General features: G+C 43.5%; 1 protein-coding gene across 1 annotated transcript; it reads right to left on the reverse strand.

The window, feature by feature from the left end:
- Positions 1-1,026: 1,026 nt before the first annotated feature.
- TMEM178A (transmembrane protein 178A) lies at positions 1,027-21,318 on the reverse strand. Its single transcript, XM_056852878.1, has 4 exons — positions 20,895-21,318; positions 7,356-7,469; positions 6,723-6,860; positions 1,027-1,568 (listed from the first exon to the last, which is right to left on the reverse strand). The coding sequence occupies exons 1-4, from the start codon at positions 21,316-21,318 to the stop codon at positions 1,327-1,329; spliced, it is 918 nt and encodes a 305-aa protein (XP_056708856.1). The 3' UTR covers positions 1,027-1,326.
- Positions 21,319-22,722: the final 1,404 nt, after the last annotated feature.

Below are 22,722 nucleotides of genomic sequence, written 5' to 3' on the forward strand. Positions count from 1 at the left end.
TCCTATGCAGAGGACTGTACTGCTAATAGTCAAGAAGGCAAGGCCTTTCTATGCTGGAGCCTGAGAATAAGCAACAGTTGGTCAGGAGTTCTGTGAATGTTTCTTTATCTGGGGAGACGTTTCTAGGCCAGCATGTGGTACTAAAAAGCATTTGCCGTAGTAGCCTTCCTGAAACTAAGCAAGCCTGGGTTTAGATGGTAGACCATCTGAGAACCTTGTGCTCTGACAGAGGATTCCATTTGACTCCAGCATTTGAATTGTGCATCTAAGTTCTGAGCCAGTTTTTACCTTCTTATCTACACTGTCCTCAACATAAGCAGTTTGCTCTGAGCAATTCCGGTGATGTCTTCAGAAATATTGAAACTGGTGTAACCATATGCCTGAAGATAGTGGAGCCATTCCTGATTGTGTTCAAGAATACATTTACACATCACTCACTCAGAAACTTTACAAACTCTGTTAACCGGAAGGAGACACTTTAATGCTGAACTTTTTTAGACAAAGGCTGAGGATGTTACGATAGGTATTACTTCCAACAGTACTAACAAGCATCATCCCTTTCATTCAGATTGTTTACATATACCATTTGGCTTAATCTGAAATACAAAAGGTACTTCAAGGAGATATGTACGAGGAGGAGTGTTGCTACCACAGAAGAGTCATTTTTTTCCAGCTTGCACCAAAGGGACTCACTGGCAAAATTCAAATGGCTTGTCAAAGGTCTCACTGTGTTTGGGAAGTCTGACTCCTCCAGCTCTTTCTCATATATTGTTTCTAATGTCTACTGCCCTCCCAGTCATTCATAATATCAGAACTCGCCAAGAAAGGCTCCTACATGCTACCACATGGTAATGACTAATGACACCTAGAAGAGGACTGAAGACTTATTTCACCATTTTAAAAAGTCTAAATTCAAGTTTAAGATTGATTAATGGTCATAAGGGGGTATTCTTACCACTGGGTGGTTTTGTCAGTTGTGATTTGTTATTCGTTATATTAATAACAATTAATAAAACAGCCCTAAATCCTTAACACAGTTTTCTTATCTGAGTGGGAACTGCCTCCCTCTCATTTATGATGTGTGCATATACAGTGTGCTGAATTGTCAGTTCCACAAGAACTTTTGTTGTCTGAACTTTTGTTTCAGCCACCCTGAAGGCAGAGAAGAACTCCTCTTTGTTTCCTGACTAGTAAGACACAATGATTGGCATTTTAAGGGATCAGGCTTTTGTGCTTGGAGTTGTACAAATTTAGCTCCCTTGTAAATCCTTGAGGACCACTCTTTACCTGCCACCCCCCAAGAAAATATTATCTCCCAATAAGCACTCATACAGAAGAGTTTCTGGTCGACTTTAGGTGGCTAATCTTTTTCCGGCTAATGAATGGATAAGTGGTGCAAAGACATCCCGATGCTACTATGAGTCCTAAACTGCACCAAGCACAGAATATAGACCAGCTGTATCCATGTTCAACATCATCAGGAAGACTATAGATGACTTTGGGCCGGCGGTTTAGTTCATAGGAGACACTTGCTGCATAAGTACAGAGGGAAATAGTGCAAAAGATGCCTGCAAAAAAAAAAAGCCCAAATCACATTATCATGGTTAGCAAACAGCTCACAAAAATCACAGCATGCATATGCAGCTGCCCTACATTGAGTTTAGACCATTGGTCTGTCAGTCAGTATTGTCTCCTCTGATTGGCAGCAGGTCTCTGGGGGGGTCTTGGGCCTTTCTGATCACTTATTACCTTGCCTTTTAACTGGAGATGTCAGAGATTGGACCTGGGACTTTTAATATGCAAAGCAGATGCTCCACCACTGAGCCTCAGGCCCTCCCTTTTGAATTTGCACCGTGTGCAAGAAAAGCCCAGACAATTACCCTGTCCAAAATTACAAAGTGAAATTAAGCATAATCAAAAGATAATTTCTGCAGAACTGAGGGTAGTGCTATTTGTGTAAAAATAACAGGCATAATCCAGTCCAGGGTATTCACTTTTAAATCTCATTGATCATAGTCTCTTTTGCTTGAGCAGCACCCTGATTCAGCTGAGGAATGTTAAGCAAGTTTCCCCATGTGTATCTCATGCTGGAACAGGAACCATGAATGCAAATGCATGTCAGAATGTTTCCCTGTATTGTGGAAATGGTCGGTATGTATTGCATTGTTTTCAAAGAGATGTTCATTCTATTAATAAATGAATGTGCCTCAATATTCTGGCATATTCATACCTTAAAAGCTTTCTGAATATGCCTATGTGCTTCTGAGTAAATTATAAAACATTAAAAATTTCCTGAAGAACAAAGAGAAGGAACTCTGATAGAAAGCCTTATACCATTGAAAATTTCAACAATTGCATTTTAAAAGGGAAAAAACTATATAGCTGGTAAGATGTGTTTCATTTCCTTCTCCTTAATAATGGTTATAATACTTTTTGTTAACTTCCAACCCTTTATCCACTTGATATTTTTTTTAAAAAAGCCTCAAGGCAAGCGCTAAAATGACAGCCAAGTCGCTGAAAACAGAAGGAATGGAAGCCATTCTGCAGAATTATTTGTCTTAATAGAAGGTAGTCAGGAAAAGTCCAAGATGCATCTCTTGTGTGTTTTGATTCAGGTTCTCAAAATGTGAGGTTGTGCTCTCCAATGAGGCATGGACAGCTTATGGAGACACAAGCTCCTCTCTGATCCTCTCCCAGTATAATCCTAACAACACTTTCCTGGGAGAAGGCCCACTGAGTAGGATTCTCAGCAGAACCGCTCAGGACTGTGCTTACCTATTTAAGGTTTATGTTTTTCTTGGCTGAACATGGTAGTGGGGTGACCAGTTATGATGACCTAGTCAGTACAATATGGGAGGCCATGAACCCTTTTACTTACTGGTCATATTAATGGTGTAGTTGCCTGTTACAGTCTCTAAGCTTCAGGATAGTCCACTAAACTATTTATTGATACCCTAAGGGCTTATATGACCATGATCTCTATGATCTGTATTTCCAGGTCTAAGCTATCTGCAAGCATGCTAAGGGTAGCTTTGCATGTTGTGGAAACCCCAAAACATGAAGCTGAGTTAATTTACTTTGTCCACCCTTCTGAGATAAAATGGAAATGGAAATATTGTATTTCTTACTTCAGTGCTTCCATACATAACTGCTGCCTTTGGACAGGTTACCCTGAGGAAAGCTAAATTCTTTCTTGTATTAGGCTCACCATGACAAAAGGATAACCTATATTACAAATGTAACATTTTTTCTTTGCCTAACTTACCTCACAGGGCTGTTTTGAAGATAAAATGGAGGACAGGAGAATGACATACACTGCCCCATCCTTCTTCCAAGGAGATCAGGATCATGTACCTCATTGTCCCCCTCCTCCATTTTAAATTTTGTAGCTGCCCTGTTATGGGAAATTATCTATTGTTACCCTATAATGCCAACATTCGCTCTTGTACATACTCAGGAGTGCTTGGTGAACTGGAAAAGGAAATGGCTATCACGCTGGGTTCTGGCATTCCCCTCTACCTCATCAAAAAAGAATAAGTATGTATTGACTTACCTGTACCATACCATCACACATTAAACAGGATTTAACATGCATTCCTGTCACCTAAGTGCCTGTACAGGTCACCACCAGGAATCAGTACTGCTACATCCTTCTAAGTCTATTAAAGTAAATGGGCTTAGAAGGATGTAACTCTTCTTAGGATTGCACTGTTGATCTGTTCTGCTCCAATTTACAACTTGTCATAATTAAGGAAGTCAGAAATCTCACATTAATCCCAGAACTCAGTCATCACAGCTGTTATGTATGGATTCACAGGAAGGAAAAAGCGTACTGAAGTGTTCCTTTTACGCATACGTGTAGGCGTGTTGGGGACTGAATCACAGTCTCTCTTCTTGGGATGACAAAAGACTAAGGGCCAAACTAAATGTCTGGATTTTTAATGAGGTGGTCTGGGCTCCCTAAACCCAACTTGGGTTCCCCACAGCTACAGAGGTGGTGTGGGGAATGGCTTTTAAAAAATAAAGGAGAGCCCAAATGCACTTGGAATGCTGCCACAGGAGAGGAAGGGCTCTTGCCTTCCCCACACAGGCCATTTTCCCCAGGCAAAACAGCACTATAAGGGAGTTTTTCCTTGCTTTTGCTGCGCCACACGGTGTGTTGTATGCACACGGAGCAGCAAAAATGAGGAAATAACTCCCCCAGGTTCTGTTTCAGTACAGGAAAAAGCCAGGGGGGGGTTGTTTGATATCAACATGCATCCCCTCACCCAGCTATAGTCAGGAGTTACAGGCTTGGGTGTCATCAATATGCGGATGACACCCAAGTGCATCCGTTGATGGATGGCCAGCCAGATACCATCCCGGGTATGTTAACTGAGTGCTTGGAGGCCGTGGTGAAGTGGCTATAGCAGAGCTAACTGAAGTTAAACCCATCAAAGACTGAGGTCCTGTGGCTGGGTTGGAGAGGCCTGGAGCAGGAGATTCAGCTACCAACCCTTGACAGGGCATAGGTATCATCCGCTGTCATCAAGAGTTTGGGGGTGACATTGGATTCTGCCCTTTCATTGGAGGTTCAGGTCACAAATGCTGATAGGACAGCATTTTTTCATCTGCATTGAGCCTGGCAGTTAATCCCTTCCTGTCCCACTCTGATCTAGCCATTGTGATCCATGCAGCGGTCACCTCCAGATTAGACTACTGTAACTCACTCTACGCAGGGCTACCTTTGAGGTTGCTCCGGAAATTACAATTGGTCTAGAATGTACTGTGCAGGTCCTTACAGGGATCCCAAGGTGAGCACACATATAACCAGTGCTCGGCCAGCTGCACTGGCTTCAAATTGAGTACCAGATCAAGTTCAAGGTGTTGGTAATCACCTTTAAACCCCTAAACGGTCTGGGTCCCTTGTATTTACGTGACTGTCTTTCCCGATATACCCCCAGAAAACTTCACGCTCAGCTGGGAACATTCTTCTGGTGTCCCTTGCCCGAAGATCCAGTGTGCTTGGCCAGGGCCTTCTCAGCTGTGGCCCCTGCCTTGTGGAACTTTCTGTCTAATGAAACCCAAGCGCTGCAGGACCTGGTCCAGTGCCGCAGGGCTTGTAAGACAGTTCTGCTAAGCTTTTGGTTGAGGGCAGCAATGGTATTATACAGCAGCTGGCTGCCCTTGTTGGACCTCTGTTGGACCCTCCATCTGGACCCCCCCCCATTATTCCATCTGTCTCCTTTAGTTGTCTGATTGTCACCAGCACCTCAATATATTGGGTTTTTGACTCCCGCTGCAAACACTGATTTTAATATAATATGCGGGATGGCATTAGACATGAGTGCCACCTTCTTAGTTTTAGTTAGGTTTGTAGTATATTTAATAAGTATTAACATTTAATTTTGTATGTCTTTTACTCAATTTTATCTTATATTTGTATTGTAGATCGTTGGAAGCTGCCCTGAGCCTGGCTTGCGCCAGTAAAGGAAAGGATATAAATCTAATGTGTGTGTGTTAAGTGCCGTCAAGTCGCTTCCGACTCATGATGACCCTATGAATCAAAGTCCTCCAAAATGTCCTATCTTTGACAGCCTTGCTCAGGTCTTACAAATTCAGGGCTGTGGCTTCCTTTATTGAGTTAATCCATCTCTTGTTGGGTCTTCCACTTTTCCTGCTGCCCTCAACTTTTCCTAGAATGACTGTCTTTTCTAGTGATTCTTGCCTTCTCATAATATGACCAAAATACGATAGCCTCAGTTTAGTCATTTTAGCTTTTAGGGTCAGTTCACGCTTGATTTGATCTATAACCCACTGATTTGGGGTTTTTTTTGGCAGTCCACGGTATCCGTAACACTCTCCTCCAACACCACATTTCAAAGGAGTCTACTTTCTTCCTGTCAGCTTTCTTCATTGTCCAGCTTTCACACCCATACATAGTAATAGGGAATATGATGGCATGAATTAACTTAATCTTGGTGACCAGTGACACATCCTTACACTTCAGAATCTTTTCTAGCTCCTTCATGGCTGCCCTTCCCAGTCTCAATCTCCTTCTGATTTCTTGGCTGCAGTCTCCCTTTTGGTGGATGATGTAGCCAAGGAATAGAAAGTCTTCAACAATTTCAATTTCCTCATTGTCAGCCTTAAAGTTGTGTCATTCTCCTGTAATCTAATAAAATAAAATAATAAATAAGGCCCTAAGCAGTTTGAGAGAGTCCTCTCTTCCCATGCTTCTGTTGTCCTGGCTGTGACTTCTCATGAAACAGATTCTATAGGGGGGGTTAATACAAAAAATGTGCTATGACTATTTGTCAGAGTTGAATCTGGGATGTTTTCACACACCACAAGCAATTATCCCCTTACATTGTCTTGTCTCCAAGCTAAAAAAAAAGGATTAAATTATACATCTGATGGATTCTATGTAATAGAAAATGAGATTTAATTTGCACTAATAGGATTTGCTGGTTATCGTGTGTGTAAAGTGCCATCAAGTCACAGCTGACGTATGGTGACCCCAGCAAGGGGCTTTCAAGGCAAGTGAAAAACAGAGGTGGCTTGCCATCGCCTTCCTCTGCAGCATCTTCCTTCGAGGTCTACCTTCTAAATACTGACCATGCTTAGCTTCCAAGATCTGATGATATCAGGATATATCATGTCCCTTCCCTCCCACAGGTTTAATATGGGTTTATTAAAAGAAGAATTTCTCCTCAACAATGTTAGCAGAGATTAAATGGTACCTGACATGAGGAAAAGAAGCCCGGCAACGTGCTGTGTGAGGCTCTCTTCCCAAAAGAAACTGACTGTTGTTACAATACACCCACAAAGAAGAACAGTTGCTGCCATCCCAAGGAAACCTGCTGTGATTCTTCTTAGATCTGTTTCCACAAGGAAAACAAAAACAGGATGTTAAATTACTTTAACATGTTTTTAAAAAAACGCTAATGGTACTGTATACACCACTGACAAAAGTAAACCACAGCTATTGGAACAGACAAGCAGGTTTAAAATATTCTTTTCTGAGGAACTGTAATGGAGGTGTGCGAAGGAAGTGCACAGAATTGTCAACATATCAAATTACTGAAATTGGCAGCATTGTTTAGAAAGTAGACACAGACTATGGGATATGCATTTAGTGTAGATTTAGTTGGGAAATTTCCTACATCCTTCTTTTAAAATAACTTTATATAGCCACTGTGAAATATCTGAATACCAAACTGAATAGATGATTGTCTGCCAATAACTTTCAACATTTCCTAACCCAAAATTCAGTTTTTTTCTGGACAGCTTCCTGGTCTTTATTGTAGTACCTCATAATACTTAATATCACCTTAGAAAGGCTTCTTGTACAACCTGAAAGCCCAAATACTTACGTAGTAGATGCCATTCATCCTGCTGAATGGTCTTGGTTAAATTGAATGGGATGTTTTGTAAACGTATTGGCACAGAGAAGTGGTACTTGATTGTTGTGCATCTTTGAGCAATACCTTTGGCAAAGGAAAGGGTGGGACATGTTTAACAAATTCATTTGTACCAAGGACAGGAACCTTTTTACCATTCAGAAAACAAGCAATCATTCACAAATAATTTTGCAAGGGCTGTGACAACAGTACAAAAAGTTGTTAGCTATGTTGGTGCCAAAGTGTAGTGACATTGAAAGTTGTACATAATCTCCATGCTGTAGACCTGCCATTTTCCAAAAGATAGCATATGCCAAAATATATCCAGTAGCTGCAATTGTGCCCATGCCATCAGAAAATAAGAAATTATTGGAACATGAATGGGAAAGGATCTGTGCTGAGTGTAGGAAACTCACCCCTATTCCCTGGAAGTTCTCTGACTTGCGTGCATTTAGTTGAATGGGAGGAAAAGGAGATGTGGGAGAAGACTGAAGGGTGAAGGTAAAATGGAGATGGGAGGAGGAGAGGTTTATTCTAATAAAGACAATTTTGTTTGTCTGAAAAAAGTGACAGTTTTATCACTGGAAAAAAGGAAGAAGGGGGAACGGACATATATGAAACACTCAATTAAGTCTCTCAAGGCATAAAACTGACTCAAAATATTGCACATCCTGGCAATGAGTAACAACCCATGTTTGCTGAACAATAACTCCACTCTCACAATCTCCCTGACAATGTGGACTTCTCTGGAAACTTAATAAAAGGAACAGGAAGAGCCATCAACCCATTTCCTGACTACTGTCAAGAGGTCTGATTCAAACATCTAATGCCCGATTGACACAATCATTTGCAACTGGCTGCATCTCCCTTCCCCCTTATATCACCTATTTGAACCTTTCACTAGTTCCCCTCACAACAGAAAGTTTGAATTATTCTATGGCATCTCAGATTCTGACCTTCCACCAATGACATTCCAAATCCTAAAGTTCCACCAATCATAGTGCAACCCAAACAGCAGCCAGATCCTGAATTTTTGGCCCAATTGCATTAAGGATCTTAGTTCTGCACCAGTTTCAGCCAATAGCACTGCTTCTCCTTTCCAATCCCAATTAAATCTTGGTTCATAAAGAGGGCATGCCAAGCCCTCCATTTTTGTTGTTGCGTCTGATCTTTAATTTTCTTCCATCACCACAAGCATGAAATCACTGGACTTCCTCATCAAGACAGGCTATGATTTTTATCTTTCCCATTCCACTTCCCTTCCTGAAACCTACCTTCCACATCCTTCTATCTGTTCCCCTCTTAGTTTCACACCCGCCAGCGTGTTGTAGTGGTTAAGAGTGGTGGTTAGGAGTGGTGGACTCTGATTCGGAGAACCGGGTTTGATTCCCCACTCCTCCACATGAAACCAGTTGGGTGACCTTGGCCTAGTCACAGCACTCTTATTCTCTCAGCCCCACCTACCTCACAGGGTGTCTGTTGTGGGGAGGGGAAAGGAAGCCAGTTTGAGTCTCCCTTAAGTGGTAGAGAAAGTCGGCATATAAAAACCAACTCTCCTCCTCCTCCTCTCTGAGCAGCTTTACAGCCTTTCCGCATACCATCATCACATGTTTAAGGAATTCTTCCTTTGTACCCAAACATCCTTCCTCCAGTATCTCTTCATCTCATTTTTTGGAGCAGTTGCTCACCTATGTCTTCTTTCTGGTTTTTTTTTTTTTTTTTTTTTTTTGGGGACTAGCCACCTAGGAAGAACACAATGTAAGTAAAAGTAACTTTGAGATTGCAACTAAACACCAAGATTGTGCCGATTTTTTAAATTGCCACAAATAAATTGCTATTAATTTCTTTTCATTGAACAGTTCAGCCTCACTGTCGTCTACCGCTACTTTTGTACTATTCTATATCTGGGTTTGTTCAATAAAGTTATTTTCTAGTTAAGCATCTGTCTCCTTTACCTCTTGCTTTACATACACTTTGTATGTTCATACTCCAGTGTGAGGACCAATTTGGGTAACAAAGGACCTCAACACAAAGCCTGGATTAGTAAAATAAAGGAGAAGAAATAAAATCACAGTTTTGTTGCCTTTTAATGTTACTTTACATGTAATTATTCCTAGTGTCCAAAATATATAAGCAACCCATACCATTCAGAGGAGGATCACAGCTCAGTGGCAAAATAGAAAGTCCCAGGTTCAGTCAAGGATTGAAGGATTCTTTGACAAACCATACCTAACAAAGTAGGCAAAAAAGTATATTTCATTTAATAAGATACAAGGATTTGTTTGTTTGTTTATAAAGTATATTGACAGGAAGCTACTACTACCCAAATTGGTCCATGTGACAGACCTGTCGTGTGTAGAGCATCCTCTACACATGTAGAACCATACTCATGTTTTGAGGTAATGTATCTGGGGGTTGTTGCAGTCTGTTGTTTTAGAAATACAAGACAGACAGAATCACAAGCTAGAAAACCTTTATTACCTTATCAAGATAATATGAAATGCAAGGATAAGCAAAAGCATAAAACAGTGCAACACAGTAACATAATCCTTTAAATGCTGCCCTTGGTTATTGTTTAATTGGTGTGAAAATGGAAAGTCTAAGGGGAAATAAAGCGAGAAAGGAAAATCATCCATTTTAATAATGTATTTTCATTTGGTTATAATGGTTTTTAACACGTTTTTAACCCATTAGCCACGTTGGTGGTCCTGACGAGGGAAGAAAGGTAAGCTAATAAATTTGTAACTAAATAAATACATAAACTTAGGTGGAGTGACTAAGTTTCTTTGAGAGACAGACTGGCACAAGCTGATTCCACAAAGGCTGAGCAGCTGCATAATGACATTTCCTGGACTGATGACTGAATTAATGGAGAAGGCTACACTATTAAGGCCCTCTCATCAGATCTTGGAAGCTAAGCTGGGTCAGCCCTGGTCAGTACTTGGATGGGAGAACACCAAGGAAGTCCAGGGTTGCTACGCAGAGGAAGGCAATAGCAAAACATGTCTGTTAGTCTTGCCTAGAAAACCCTACGGGGTCGCCATAAGTTGGCTGCTTGACAGAACTTTCCACTACCACCACAGTGTGAAGAGGGTTCCAGGGTCTCAAGTTATTGTCCAGCAAATGAATGAATTACTCATGGCCACGGGTATGAGGGACCTCTGGAGGCTTTACACAGAAGGCATTCCGGCAGTTGGGTGACTCCATATGAGAGTATCCAAGGAAATTCCTCTGCATAGATATCAAAAGATATTTATCTAAGCCTCTGGCAGTCATTTGGGGTGAGCAAATATAGGAGTCCCTGTGGTTGGGTGGCCTTGTAAGTAACACTATAGTAACTTGGATATACTCCCTTTTTAAAAAGAGGGGTGCTTTTAATTTGACATTCTGAAGGGTGGAAATAATATTAAAAATTACTTTAACTTTATTTTGCACTCATCTGATTAGACAATATTTCATAGAGCACTTCTACTATTGTAAAAAAAAATCATGTTTTCCTTCTTGGTTTATGGGGAAATGGGTTAGGCGGAAGAAATATTTCTTCCTGATTTTTCCAGGTGATTTTTTCTGACAATCCACAAATGGTTTTGTTGATGACATACAATGCCCTGAAGGAATGTGGGATGTACCTTCTTCATGTACATAGAAATTGCAGTTCCTGTGCAGACCCCCTCTCTGTGATATCAATAATACCAGCAGCACAAACATCTTCAGGAGTTGCTACTGGCATGATACTATGTGGTAATGCTTCATAGTAAGTAGATGATGCCTTAAAAGCAAATATGGTCCCTTCAGGGAATACCACTCTCTACTTAGCAATAAGATTGTGCACAATGAATACTATCACTCCAGCTAGCAGTGTACAATCATGTTTCCCATCTTGATCATGCACAATGCTGAGCTCCCTTGGCTTCCCCAAAAGTGAGTAGGAGCAGACTGCTCAGTAGCTGTCACAACAGGGCCACTATCTACTAAGAAGCTTGTGGCACTATAGAAAGTTGACCAACACTGAAAGCGTAAAGCCTTCAATTCCAAGCAGTTCTTTATTATTTATCAGCTCTGGCGCAACTCCTTTGCCTGGAAGGAAAGGGCTTACTCAGAGAGCCGAAAGCCTAAAGAATACTGGAGTGTCTCAAGAAAACAACAGACAAGCCTGGAGTTCTGAATATCAATATGCAGCAAAAGAGTACCAGACAGATAGGGGAGCAGAGGCTAGAAATGCTTGGCCATCATCGCTGTGCTTGTAAAACTAGCAAAAACCATTTGGGACAGAAATCACACACTCTTAGAATATCTGTGACATCATGTTCTCCTTGCTGTATCTAAAGCTGATGTTTCCCTGTTGCATTAGCTCATCCAAAAGCCTCAATTAGACCACTAATCAGAAACTTAAAATTATAGTGTAGGTGTAAGACAAAGAAGAGTCCTTCCCCCAAGTTCCATTTGCCCCCCTACAATTCTCTAGTGCCCATTTCATTTGTCCCTAATCTTCTTCGAGCCTTCTCCAAAGCTTTTGCAAGCCAATGGTGAGATTTCTAAGGGACAAGGGTAAAGCTCGGATTAAAAGACTTTTTCTCTCATAAACTGTGTACAATGATCATTTTCAAAAAATAATTGATACTGCAATCTACAAACTCCTTATTCTTCTTAATTACTGTTTTCACAACAAAAGTCATAAACAGCGAAAGCCATTTATTCTGGAGTATCCCAAATTATTTCTAAGGAACTATGAAGTGGAAAAGAATTTAGCACAAGATTTTTGTTTCCCATGATATGTTCTGGAAGCAGCTGATATAATCCACACCTCATCCTGGCAGTGTCCCTCATTAGGTCTCGATTTCACGTGTGTGTAGAGGGAGTTCTTCAGTGATAAATCAACAACAAAGGGGACTGCAGGACGCCACGTCAAGCAGTGATGCTGACCAAGGAGGGCTCCAGCCTACCACAAGCAAATGGACTGGGGGGAGGGTAAGGCTACCGAGGATGATACATCAGCCTTTCCTGTCAAGTGGGTCCACTGGTGGGGAAGAAGCTCCAGCTTTTTCACACTTGCTAGGTATGCTAATAGCGCTTCACTATTTTAGCTGATCCAGCTATTTTGGGCCATACCATTACTGGTGTACTCAACAACTCGCAAAGCTGTACAAAGTCATCTGGGGGCTTTCTGCAGAGTAAGAGTCCATCCATCACAAGAGGCCAGGCTACTTTTGTTCTTTTTGGACAAGACTATGCAGCTTCCATCCTCCCTCTCCTTTCCCCCTCTTTGCTGCTACTTATGGCTGATTAAAAGTTACAGCTCCCACATTTTACATTCACAGAGGGCTATCCATGTTAAGTCTTACAGACAAAAACAAATAAAAAAAATGTTAAATGCCCCAAAATAACTTTGATGTTGGTGGTGACTCTCTGAAGGGAGATAATAGCATTTGTGAATTACTTGCCATGTGGATTAGCTCAGCAGGTAGAACATTTCTATTATGACAGCACCACACATTCTTGTCAGCTCCACGTGAGTTTCCACATGATCAGCCAGTTAACTTGATCCCCAGCTCACAAAAGCTATGGCTCCCCAAGTTAGGGTTGCCAACCTACAGGTACTAGCTGGAGATCTCCTGCTATTACAACTGATCTCCAGCCGACAGAGATCAGTTCACCTGGAGAAAATGGCAGCTTTGGCAATTGGACTCTATGGCATTGAAGTCCCTCCCCTCCCCAAACCCTGCCCTCCTCAGGCTCTGCCCCAAAAACCTCCTGCCAATGGCGAAGAGGGACCTGGCAACCCTACCCCAAGTAGAGCCACCACCATTACACAAAATGGTTTTCTTTTCTGCTGCCACAGTATGGTGGCCGTAACATGTGAACAGCCCCACAAAGGATGAGTTTATGGAGCCCATTGCACCTAGAAAATACAACATGCTTAATCATCTCCACTGAAGCCAGTTAAATGACTCAGGTGGATGAAGCCTCACTGTCACAGACAGTAACACATTAGCTGCTAGCGCATGGACCCATTTGTCCATCAGAGAGCTAACATACCTTCAGATTTAGCCTAACTTCAGATAATGTCCTGGCTCTTCTTTTCTGCTAAGAATCACTGTAGCAGCAAGCAAAGTGATATAATCAAAAGTATGGGGTCGTGAGCAGAATGAGGCTGAGAAACGCCAGCATCTATTGCAAGGAAGCTATTCCCTTCTGCTATACGATGTAGCTGGCTATAAATATTAAATGTCCCCCCTAGAGAAACAAGTAGTGAAATGCCATAATGATTCTGCTGATTATGATCATGAAAGCACTTAAAGCAATATCTATTTTTACATTTCACAGTTAATAGAGAAGCACATCCCTGACCAAGGCTGGCATAAACTCCACCATTTCAGTTCACACAGCACAATTAAAACAATTTACAGCCTAATTCTCCAGGCAATCTAGTGAATGCATGTTGGTACTTTCAGAGGCACTTTCAGAGGCATGAAGTATATCACTGTAACAAATAGTGTCTTGTTGTGCCTTAACAACCATGGTAAGCTGTGCGCTTCATGTACAGGAAAAGCCTACATCTGCAATGATCTTCCTAAGCAACCTAGTTAAAAAAAAAAAAGCAAGGTGATGCCTGTAAATTTAGTTGGGTTTCTAGAGAACAAGAGAACAGGATAAGCAATGGTTTCAAATGCTCATCTGGTTTTTATGTTCTTTACTCCCAACTCACGTTGTCCAAAAAACCCAGAAGGTTCCTATGATGGATTGCTATATATTATTTGGTAGAGATGAAAGCTGGTGTAGCGTAGTGGTTAGAGTGTCAAACTGAGATCTTGGGGGCCTTGGTTTAAATTCCCATTCTGCCATGGAAGCTCTGTGGGTGACATTGAGCCAGTCACATACTCTCAGCCTAGCCTACCTCAAAGGCAGTTGTTGTGAGGATCAAACGGAGGGGGGAGAACATTGTAAGCCACTTTGGGTCCTGACTGGGGAGAAAGGTGGAGTATAAATGAAACAAATAAATAAACAGTGTGATTTATGGTTTCCTTGTGTACTTGTGCATTATCAGAATCCATGCAAAGTGAACCCTACTTAAAATGAATGTATGCCACTTGTGACTGAGTGAGATTGCCAGCTGATGCAGTTTACTGGCTAGAGGTGGTCAGCAACCCATTTTATGACAAAGTCATTTTCTGAGGAGGGAATTCTGACTAGGGGATAAGGGTTCATTCCACTCAATCACTATCAGCAAGCCCCACGACCACATTCACCACTCCCTCTGCACATTCCTTTGGGTTGAAGCTTCAGAAGCCACTTGGCATTGCTCAACGGGCAAGATTTGGCTCTTGAGATTCCAGAAGTGCTGAGCCGGTTGCAGAGAACCTAGGCTGAAATCCCCAGAGAACCTAGGCTGAAATTAATGGGAAGGCTTCAGCAACCATGCTCTTGTTCCCTTGCTGAAAACTACAAGCAAGATTAGAATTTTTTTCTTTAAGATTTCATCAAAAATTATTTTTCCCCTCCATGTAAACCAGCAGTCTAGTGTGCTACCTTAACTGGTTGACCATCCCGCAAACCCATCATTTATTTTTCATAGTTTGGCTGTTTTATAAGGACTTCATTTTCTGAAGAAGTGTTGTGCTTGTAAACCGAAAGTCACGCTCCAGGGTGGAGAAAGCAGATGATGAAAATTCCTACTGACTAGGCTTTCTATTTCTTCCTGGAGGGAAAAAGAAGGCATTATTAATAAGGCTACATGTGTCTTTTTCAGTATACAGGAGTCACAGTGGATTTATTAGACATATTGCTTAATAAGGCACGCAGTGAAACAAGGAACCCTTAAAGCCACAAGACGGAACAGAGGATAGCAGGACTGCTATACAACTAAAGTAGTTAATTTGTGTGACAAGATAAGCATCTTTACATATGGAGGGCGTGAATGGGGTGCCAGGCAACTAGTATGTAGTATGAAGAACTACAAAAAGATAACCTTGACACAGGGACTTCGACGGTAGATCGGCCATAATCCAGCCCTGCAAGACAATAACCAAAAAGCGTGAGACTGAGAGTAGTCTTTCGGCTCAATTCTTTCTTCCTGCTTCTTTCCGCATCCCCAACTATGTTGAATTCCCAGATCAGACATCCAGAAATTATGAACGTGTGATTTCCTTTGATGCTGGATATTGAAACTCCTTTGCTTAATGAATTCAGAACCCATTATCCAAGGCAGATCCTACATTCAAATAAAGCCTGCAATTACTTGATTCATTTCTACAAACAGTAGGAACTGTGAAGGAAGTAAACAGGCTTGCTCCTGATCTTACTGCTCATAGAGGTGGAGGTAGGTTATATGTTAAAAGCTCCTTAATCTGAATATAATATTTCCCACCCCTCAGTAATTCCTCCTTTATGCTGTTGTCTCTGCTTCAGGAGATGTATTAATTTACTGACCCTTTTCCTCTCAATATGTAGGCTTGATGTGCTCCTGACTGTTAGTCATTTTTGTTTACTTCAGCACTGGAACCAGCTTCTAGGCACTAATAGCCTGCCAACAATGTCTCCACAGATTCAAAGAATGTGACATATCAACCCCCAGAATTTGGATCCATTCCTCCCTTCTCTCAAGAATACTATTGGCACTCTTGTGCAAAAGCTTTGGAAGAGGGTATGCAATTCTACTAAGCACTATTATTCCATGTAAGTGATTTTCTACAAAAATGGGCGTAATGGCTCTAGTCACTCCTGAGCTATAATATCCCTGCTTCACGGTGAGGGTGCTTGTGTATGGAGGTCTTCTTTGGGTTTCATGCCTGCTTATTCAGCACAATGAAAATGTGCATAGGGTAATGTGCCTGAACAAATCCCAGACTGATACTATGGTATTCATGTGATAAATTCTGAACTGTACAAAGTTGTAACAGTCTACATACATGAGGGAATGGTGTTTACACACACATATTACTAAAGCTGAACATCAAGAAGACAAAAGTAATGACTACTGAAGAGTTACTCAACTTTAAGGTGGACAATGAGGAAACTGAAATTGTTGAAGACTTTCTATTCCTTGGCTCCATCATCAACCAAAACGGAGACTGCAACCAAAAAATCAGAAGATTGAGAGTGGAAAGGGCAGCCATGAAGGGGCTGGAAAAGATTCTTAAGTGTAAGGATGTATCAGTGGCAACCAAGATCAAGTTAATTCATGCCATAGTATTCCCTGTTACTATGTATGGGTATGAAAGCTGGACAATGAAGATGGACTGCCAAAAAAAAATAATCAGTGGGTTCTAGACCAAATCAAGCTTGAGCTGTCACTAGAAGCCAAAATGACTAAACTGAGGCTATTGTATTTTGGTCACATTATGAGAAGACAGGAGTCACTGGAAAAGACAATAATGCTAGGAAAAGAGGAAGACCCAACATGAGATGGATTGACTCTATGAAGGAAGCCACGGCTCCCCGTTTGCAAGAGACCCGAGCAAGGCTGTTAACAATAGGACATTTTGGAGGACATTGATTCATAGGGTCGCCATGAGTTGGAAGCAACTTGACAACAATGCACATACCCCACTCTATATTTTTTTTCTGGAACCGTTTTCCTTGCTTCTAATTGCCTATTAAAATCATAGACCACAGGGAACTTTTGAAAACAGGGGCCTTTACTTGAATCGATATACTCTGTATGCAATCGAATGTGTTCTTTATCACTAACAGTTTAACAGCTTGGTTAGCCTGACATATTAACTCACGTTTCTGAAAGCAAGTTCCCAACAAGCTCTCACAGATAACTCATACAGGGACATTACTAAATGATATCACTCTTCCTTTCCTATGAATTTTTGGTTTTAGCACTTACAAATTAAATATGGAAATCCAAGATTTTCACATACACCTGTATCTTTTGATTGTGGTAAGCATTGTGTACAGTGATAATAGCGTAACAAATAATAACTAAATAAAAAATGTATTTTATTCTAAGATGGTGGCTACCAAGCATTTTGATAAAGTGCACACAAATGAAATGTTACCTTTATGTGGAAGTTGCTTTCCTGTGCTTGCTACTTTCTCCACCCAGCAAGACTGGAAGAAAAATCAGCTGCTCCTTGCCTTGATCATATGTGTACAATCTCATAACCCTCTCACTGATACTACTGAAGCTACCATTTCAGTTCTTGATTTCAGGAACAACATTACAGCTTTTGCTGCACAATATATGTTATGACAAGAATGTATCTTCTTTTCCTGGGGTGGGGAGGAGGAGGAGGAGGAGAAGAAGACAAGAATGTATCTTCTTTTCCTGGGGGGGGAGGAGGAGGAGGAGGAGAAGGAGAAGAAGAGTTGGTTTTTATATCCCGCTTTTCTCTACCTTTAAGGAGGCTCAAAGCAGCTTACAATCCCCTTCCCTTCCTCCCCCCACAAAAGACACCTTGTGAGGTAGGAGGCGCTGAGAGAGTTCTGAGAGTGACTGGCCCAAGGTCACCCAGCAGACTTCATGCGGAGGACTGGGGAATCGAACTCAGTTCTCCAGATTAGAGTCCGCCACTTTTAACCACTACACCACATTTGGCATGATGCCAAGGATGCTACAGGAAAGATCTTAGGTGAAAACAAGGCAAATATTGCAGTATCATTACATGGCCTGAGATAACAACACTTTAAACAGCACTTGCTGTTACTTGGAGTAGGGGGGGAGATAATTTGGAAAAGATAACTTACAGAAGGTGTGCCTAACCCTTTCCCTGCCAATTACTTCTTGTTCCAACCCTTCCAAGCCACTTTTCTTTTTGCCGAGTTCCAAAAATGTGTTTGCACCTACGTGTAATCTGCCCTATGAGGAAGTTTGTCTGAAAAGATATTGATCATAAAAGTTTTCACTAAATGCAGTAGTGACTAGCCTATAACTATCAATTCTACAAGATTCAGTCCAAATAAAAAACAGAGCAACAATGCCACATATTAAAGATTACTGAATATATTGTCAGGGAGATGTAACCTGAAACTTATACTATCAGATAGGAACTGTACCTTTCTTTTTCAGAGCACTAACTCAACAATATTTAAGATTACACAGGTCATAAGGTCCCTTTCTTGTTCGCAAGTATTGTTATTTGGGAAGGAGAAGCACCAATAGCTAAGGATGCAATAGAGAAGACAGCGGTGCAGAATTCTGTGAGTGCGTGTTATGATTTAAGTGAAGTTGCAGTGAGGAGGAAATTAACACAGAGTGTCTGAGCTGGCATAATTCTTAACATTTTGACCCCAAGCACATACCTTCACATTTCTAATGTTAAAAATAATCTACACGCAGATATTAAAGATAATGCAACTGAAGTAATTTACACTTCAGCACTGTTAGGTGTCTAGCATGAATAATTTCTGCATGCATCACACAAAGTGCCTCTGATAAACAGCCAATGCTTTGTTAAATGCCTGCATTTGAGCTTTGCATACCAGAGGTAGAAGTAGGAGAGTACACATAGTACTAAGATACTAAAGAACAATGGTAAGGCGCTAGCTTTTGTTTAGGCTAGGGGGCCTGTCATATAATTGCACAAAGATGGTTTATGGTTCCTGGAAGCTTAAGGCAAAAGCGAATTCAGTGGCTAGGGTAGGGTATTAAACAGTGCCTGTTTATTGTAAAGGGAAGGTTATGGTGGCTTTGTATTAGGGGGAAAGAGGAGAACGTAACGTCTGTATATTTTCAAGGGGTGAAAGATACTCATGCTGAGAGAGTAAAAATGTCATGTGTAGACGCAATAAAAGGAAATGCTGCCTACAAAGAGTATTAGTATTTTGAGGAGTAAAGATAATACAAGCTGAGGGAGCTCCTCGGGAACTTCTTTTGGGGAGGGAGCAATCTGACCACCCCCCAATATTCTATAACCTCTTTATAAGAGACTTAAACAGGCTAATTTCCTCTCCCATCTTTTCCCCTTTCCCTGACTCACAACTGTCTCAGCATTTCCTATGCTTCTGGAGCATACTCGGTCCTTACAAGCTTGAGGATTTGGGGGGGGTTCCTATCTCTTTTGGTTAATTTACAAAGTTTTGTTTTTCTGCACACCTAGTGAATCTCTGAGTATTTAGAGACCTTGTATATGGGTGGCTTGGTTTAGCTTCTTTCTTGACTGGCACCATTGGGGGGAAGGGCAGCCATTTTACTATTAGATATTATGTTCCAAATTCATCATTAAGAAAATATGACTAAAGGCATGGCTGTGTCATGTTGTTTGTGAATAAAACTCCAAAGAATGGGAGTGTGGGACTTTGATGTGGCAAATTGGTGTATGTATGAGATTAGATGCATTTACTATGCTTTGGTAACTGAAGAGAACATTGGGGAGCAGGAAAGAATAGGTGAAGGATTAGGAGGAATAGATCAAGAATGCCCATAAAGTAGATGGACTAGTTCACAGGTTTCGTGCAATCAGCAGACTGATACAGAAGCTGACTGCAGATTCATTATGCACTATATTGGTGTGATGCATTTGGTCCAAAGTGATGGACTACACTGAATAGCAAACATAAACCAGAGATATTGTCGAAGGCTTTCACGGTCAGTTCATCGGTTCTTGTAGGTTATCTGGGCTGTGTGACCGTAGTCTTGGTATTTTCTTTCCTGACGTTTCGCCAGCAGCTGTGGCAGGCATCTTCAGAGGAGTAACACTGAAGGACAGTAACATCTTCAGAGTAACACTGAAGGACAGTAACACTGAAGGAGTAACACTGAAGGAGAGACACTGTCCTTCAGTGTTACTCCTCTGAAGATGCCTGCCACAGCTGCTGGCGAAACGTCAGGAAAGAAAAGATCAAGACCACGGTCACACAGCCCAGATAACCTACAAGAACCGATAAACCAGAAAGATCTTGGTTTCCTATAAAGAAGATATTAAACAGCCTGCCAATTCGTGGTCTCTACTCAATGCACCGTATCACAATCGCACACAGCATGACTCTCGCTGTGCCCTTCTCCTCTTATCTTTACATTTATTGCGTACCCCATACATCAAGTAAGAGGAAGCGGAATAGGGTACGAAGCACGGTTGATACGGAGGAGAGAGTTATAGGAAGGCACTGCATGCCAGCAAGGACAATTACCAGCACTGGCACAATGCAGTGCGGAAATGGTGAGGGGGGGAGCAAAGGGACAATACAATGGTGACTTTGCATTAGAGGTGTCACTGGGGGAGTGGAAGAGGGGTGTGCCTGTGAGAATGCAATGGTTGCGAAAACAGGGCTAAGCCAGCTCCACTGGGAGGTGACTGGCGCCTTGACTTTGCATGGATGGAGGTAGTTGGGGGAGATGTGGGGAATGGCAGACGACACCGTGGCTGGGCCTTGGGGAGAGCCAGAGCGTGTCCCCATCACGCAGGAGAAAAATGACGATTGTGGGGGGGGGGTGGTACACGGTGGTCCTGAGGAGGGGGGGCATTGTCTGGCACTCCACCGGCGGGAGGGGGCGACGAGGGAGGCTGGCGGGACCGGGTAGAAAGCCAGCCGGGGAGGGGGCCCCCCTCCTCGCCCCCCTCCCCTTACCTCGCTCCACCAGGCTGTCGAGGTCCCCGTCGACGCCCAGCAGGTAGCATTTCCTCCAGAGCCCGGCGTGAGTGGCGAAGAGGGGGCGGCCGCAGCGGGGCTGCAGCCCCCCGCGGCCCAGGAGGGCGGGCCAGGCGTCGGGGGGCAGCAGGTCGCCGGGGGGCGGCTCTTCCGCCGCCGCCGCCCCCTCCCAAGCGCCGCCGCGCGGCAGCCGCTGCGGCTTGGCGCCTCGCAGGGGCAGGTGGGGCAGGGGCAGGAGGCGCCGGCGCTGCTGGGGCGGGTGGGCGCGGTGCTCGCAGCTCTCCCGGTGGCGTCGGGGGTCGGTCTCGTACCAGTGGTCGGTGAAGAGGGCCGTGGCGAGCAGCGCCAGGGAGCAGAGGCCCAGGCCCAGGCTGAGCGCGCCCACCAGCGCCCGCCCGCCCATGGCTGGCCCCCGCCCCCCTTCAGCGGACGCCCCCGCCGTCAGAGCCCCCGCACATCGCGGCCGGCCAGGCGGCGGCGGCGTCCAGGAGGGAGCATCCCCGGCTGGCTGGCTGGCTGGCTGGCGCGCGCGCGCGGTCAAGGCACTGGCTGGGCGGGCGCGCGGGCGTCCCGCGCTGATTGTCCACTCCCCAAGGGCGGGCCGCGGCGCGCAAAGGACAGCTCGGCCACTTGCAGCGAAGCCCGGCCGACGCCAGGGGGAGGCAGAAGCGGGAGAGCTGCAGGTCCAGAGCTGCAAACCCGGGGCAAAACCTCTCTTGCGTTTTTGCAAAATCTCTTCTTCTTTAGAAAGAAAGTTGGGTCGTGGCTTCTCCATTCTTCCCCCTTGCTTGGCACTTCGTCGCAGGTTGCGTTCACCAGTAAAAGGGAAATATGCCTGTTTTTTCATGCGCCGAAAGGATAGCTCTTTTTAAGGGACACAAGAAAATTTCCCTGAAAATCCTCTCAGTGGATGCCATTAACCAAAATCTCTTCTTTCTTCTTTTGCAAAAACGCACGGGAGGTTTTGCCCTGGGTTTGCCGCTCTCTACATGCACTTTCCCCCGCATCTGAATTCTCAGAACTCTGCATGGGGGCTTCTTTTTGAGTTTGGAGCGTTTGGATGGGCGAAAACGTGCATGTAGAGAGCGGCCAATCCTAGGCGAAACCTCCCGTGCGCTTTCGCCCTTGGTTTTTATCGGCTGACTTTTCCTACCGCTTAAGGGAGAATCGAACCGGCTTACAGTCGCCTTCCCTTCCCCGCAGCAGACGCCCTGTGAGGGAGGCGGGGCTGAGGAAGCTGCGACGACCCCAAGGTCCCCCAGCTGGCGTCACGTGTAGGAGAGGGGAAGCCAATCCAGGTCATGAACACATGACGCTCCCTTATACTGAATCAGATCCCTGGTCCATCAAAGTCAGTATTGTCTACTCAGACCGGCAGCGGCTCTCCAGGGTCTCAGGCAGAGGTCTTTCACATCACCTACTTGATTGAACTGGGACCTTCTACATGCCAAGCAGATGCTCTACCACTGAGCCACAGCTCCTCCCACTCATTATAACTGTTCCTTCCACCCCCTCCAGGGCATCCAGGGGGTAAATTGTGGAACTCCCTGCCCCAGGAAGTGGTGAAGGCTGCCAATTTGGAGGCCTTTAAGAGGGGAGTGGACATGTTCATGGAGGAGAGGGTTATTCATGGCTACTAGTAATTGGATGCTAGTCATGATGCAAACCTATTCCCTCCAGGATCAGAGGAGCATGCTGTGGTGCTGTGGAACATAGGCAGGATAATGCTGCTGCAGTCGTCTTGTTTGTGGGCTTCCTTGAGGCACCTGGTTGGCCACTGTGTGAACAGACTGCTGGACTTGATGGG

Source organism: Euleptes europaea, chromosome 7, assembly GCF_029931775.1.
Source record: "Euleptes europaea isolate rEulEur1 chromosome 7, rEulEur1.hap1, whole genome shotgun sequence".
NCBI classification, from domain to species: Eukaryota; Metazoa; Chordata; class Lepidosauria; order Squamata; family Sphaerodactylidae; genus Euleptes; species Euleptes europaea.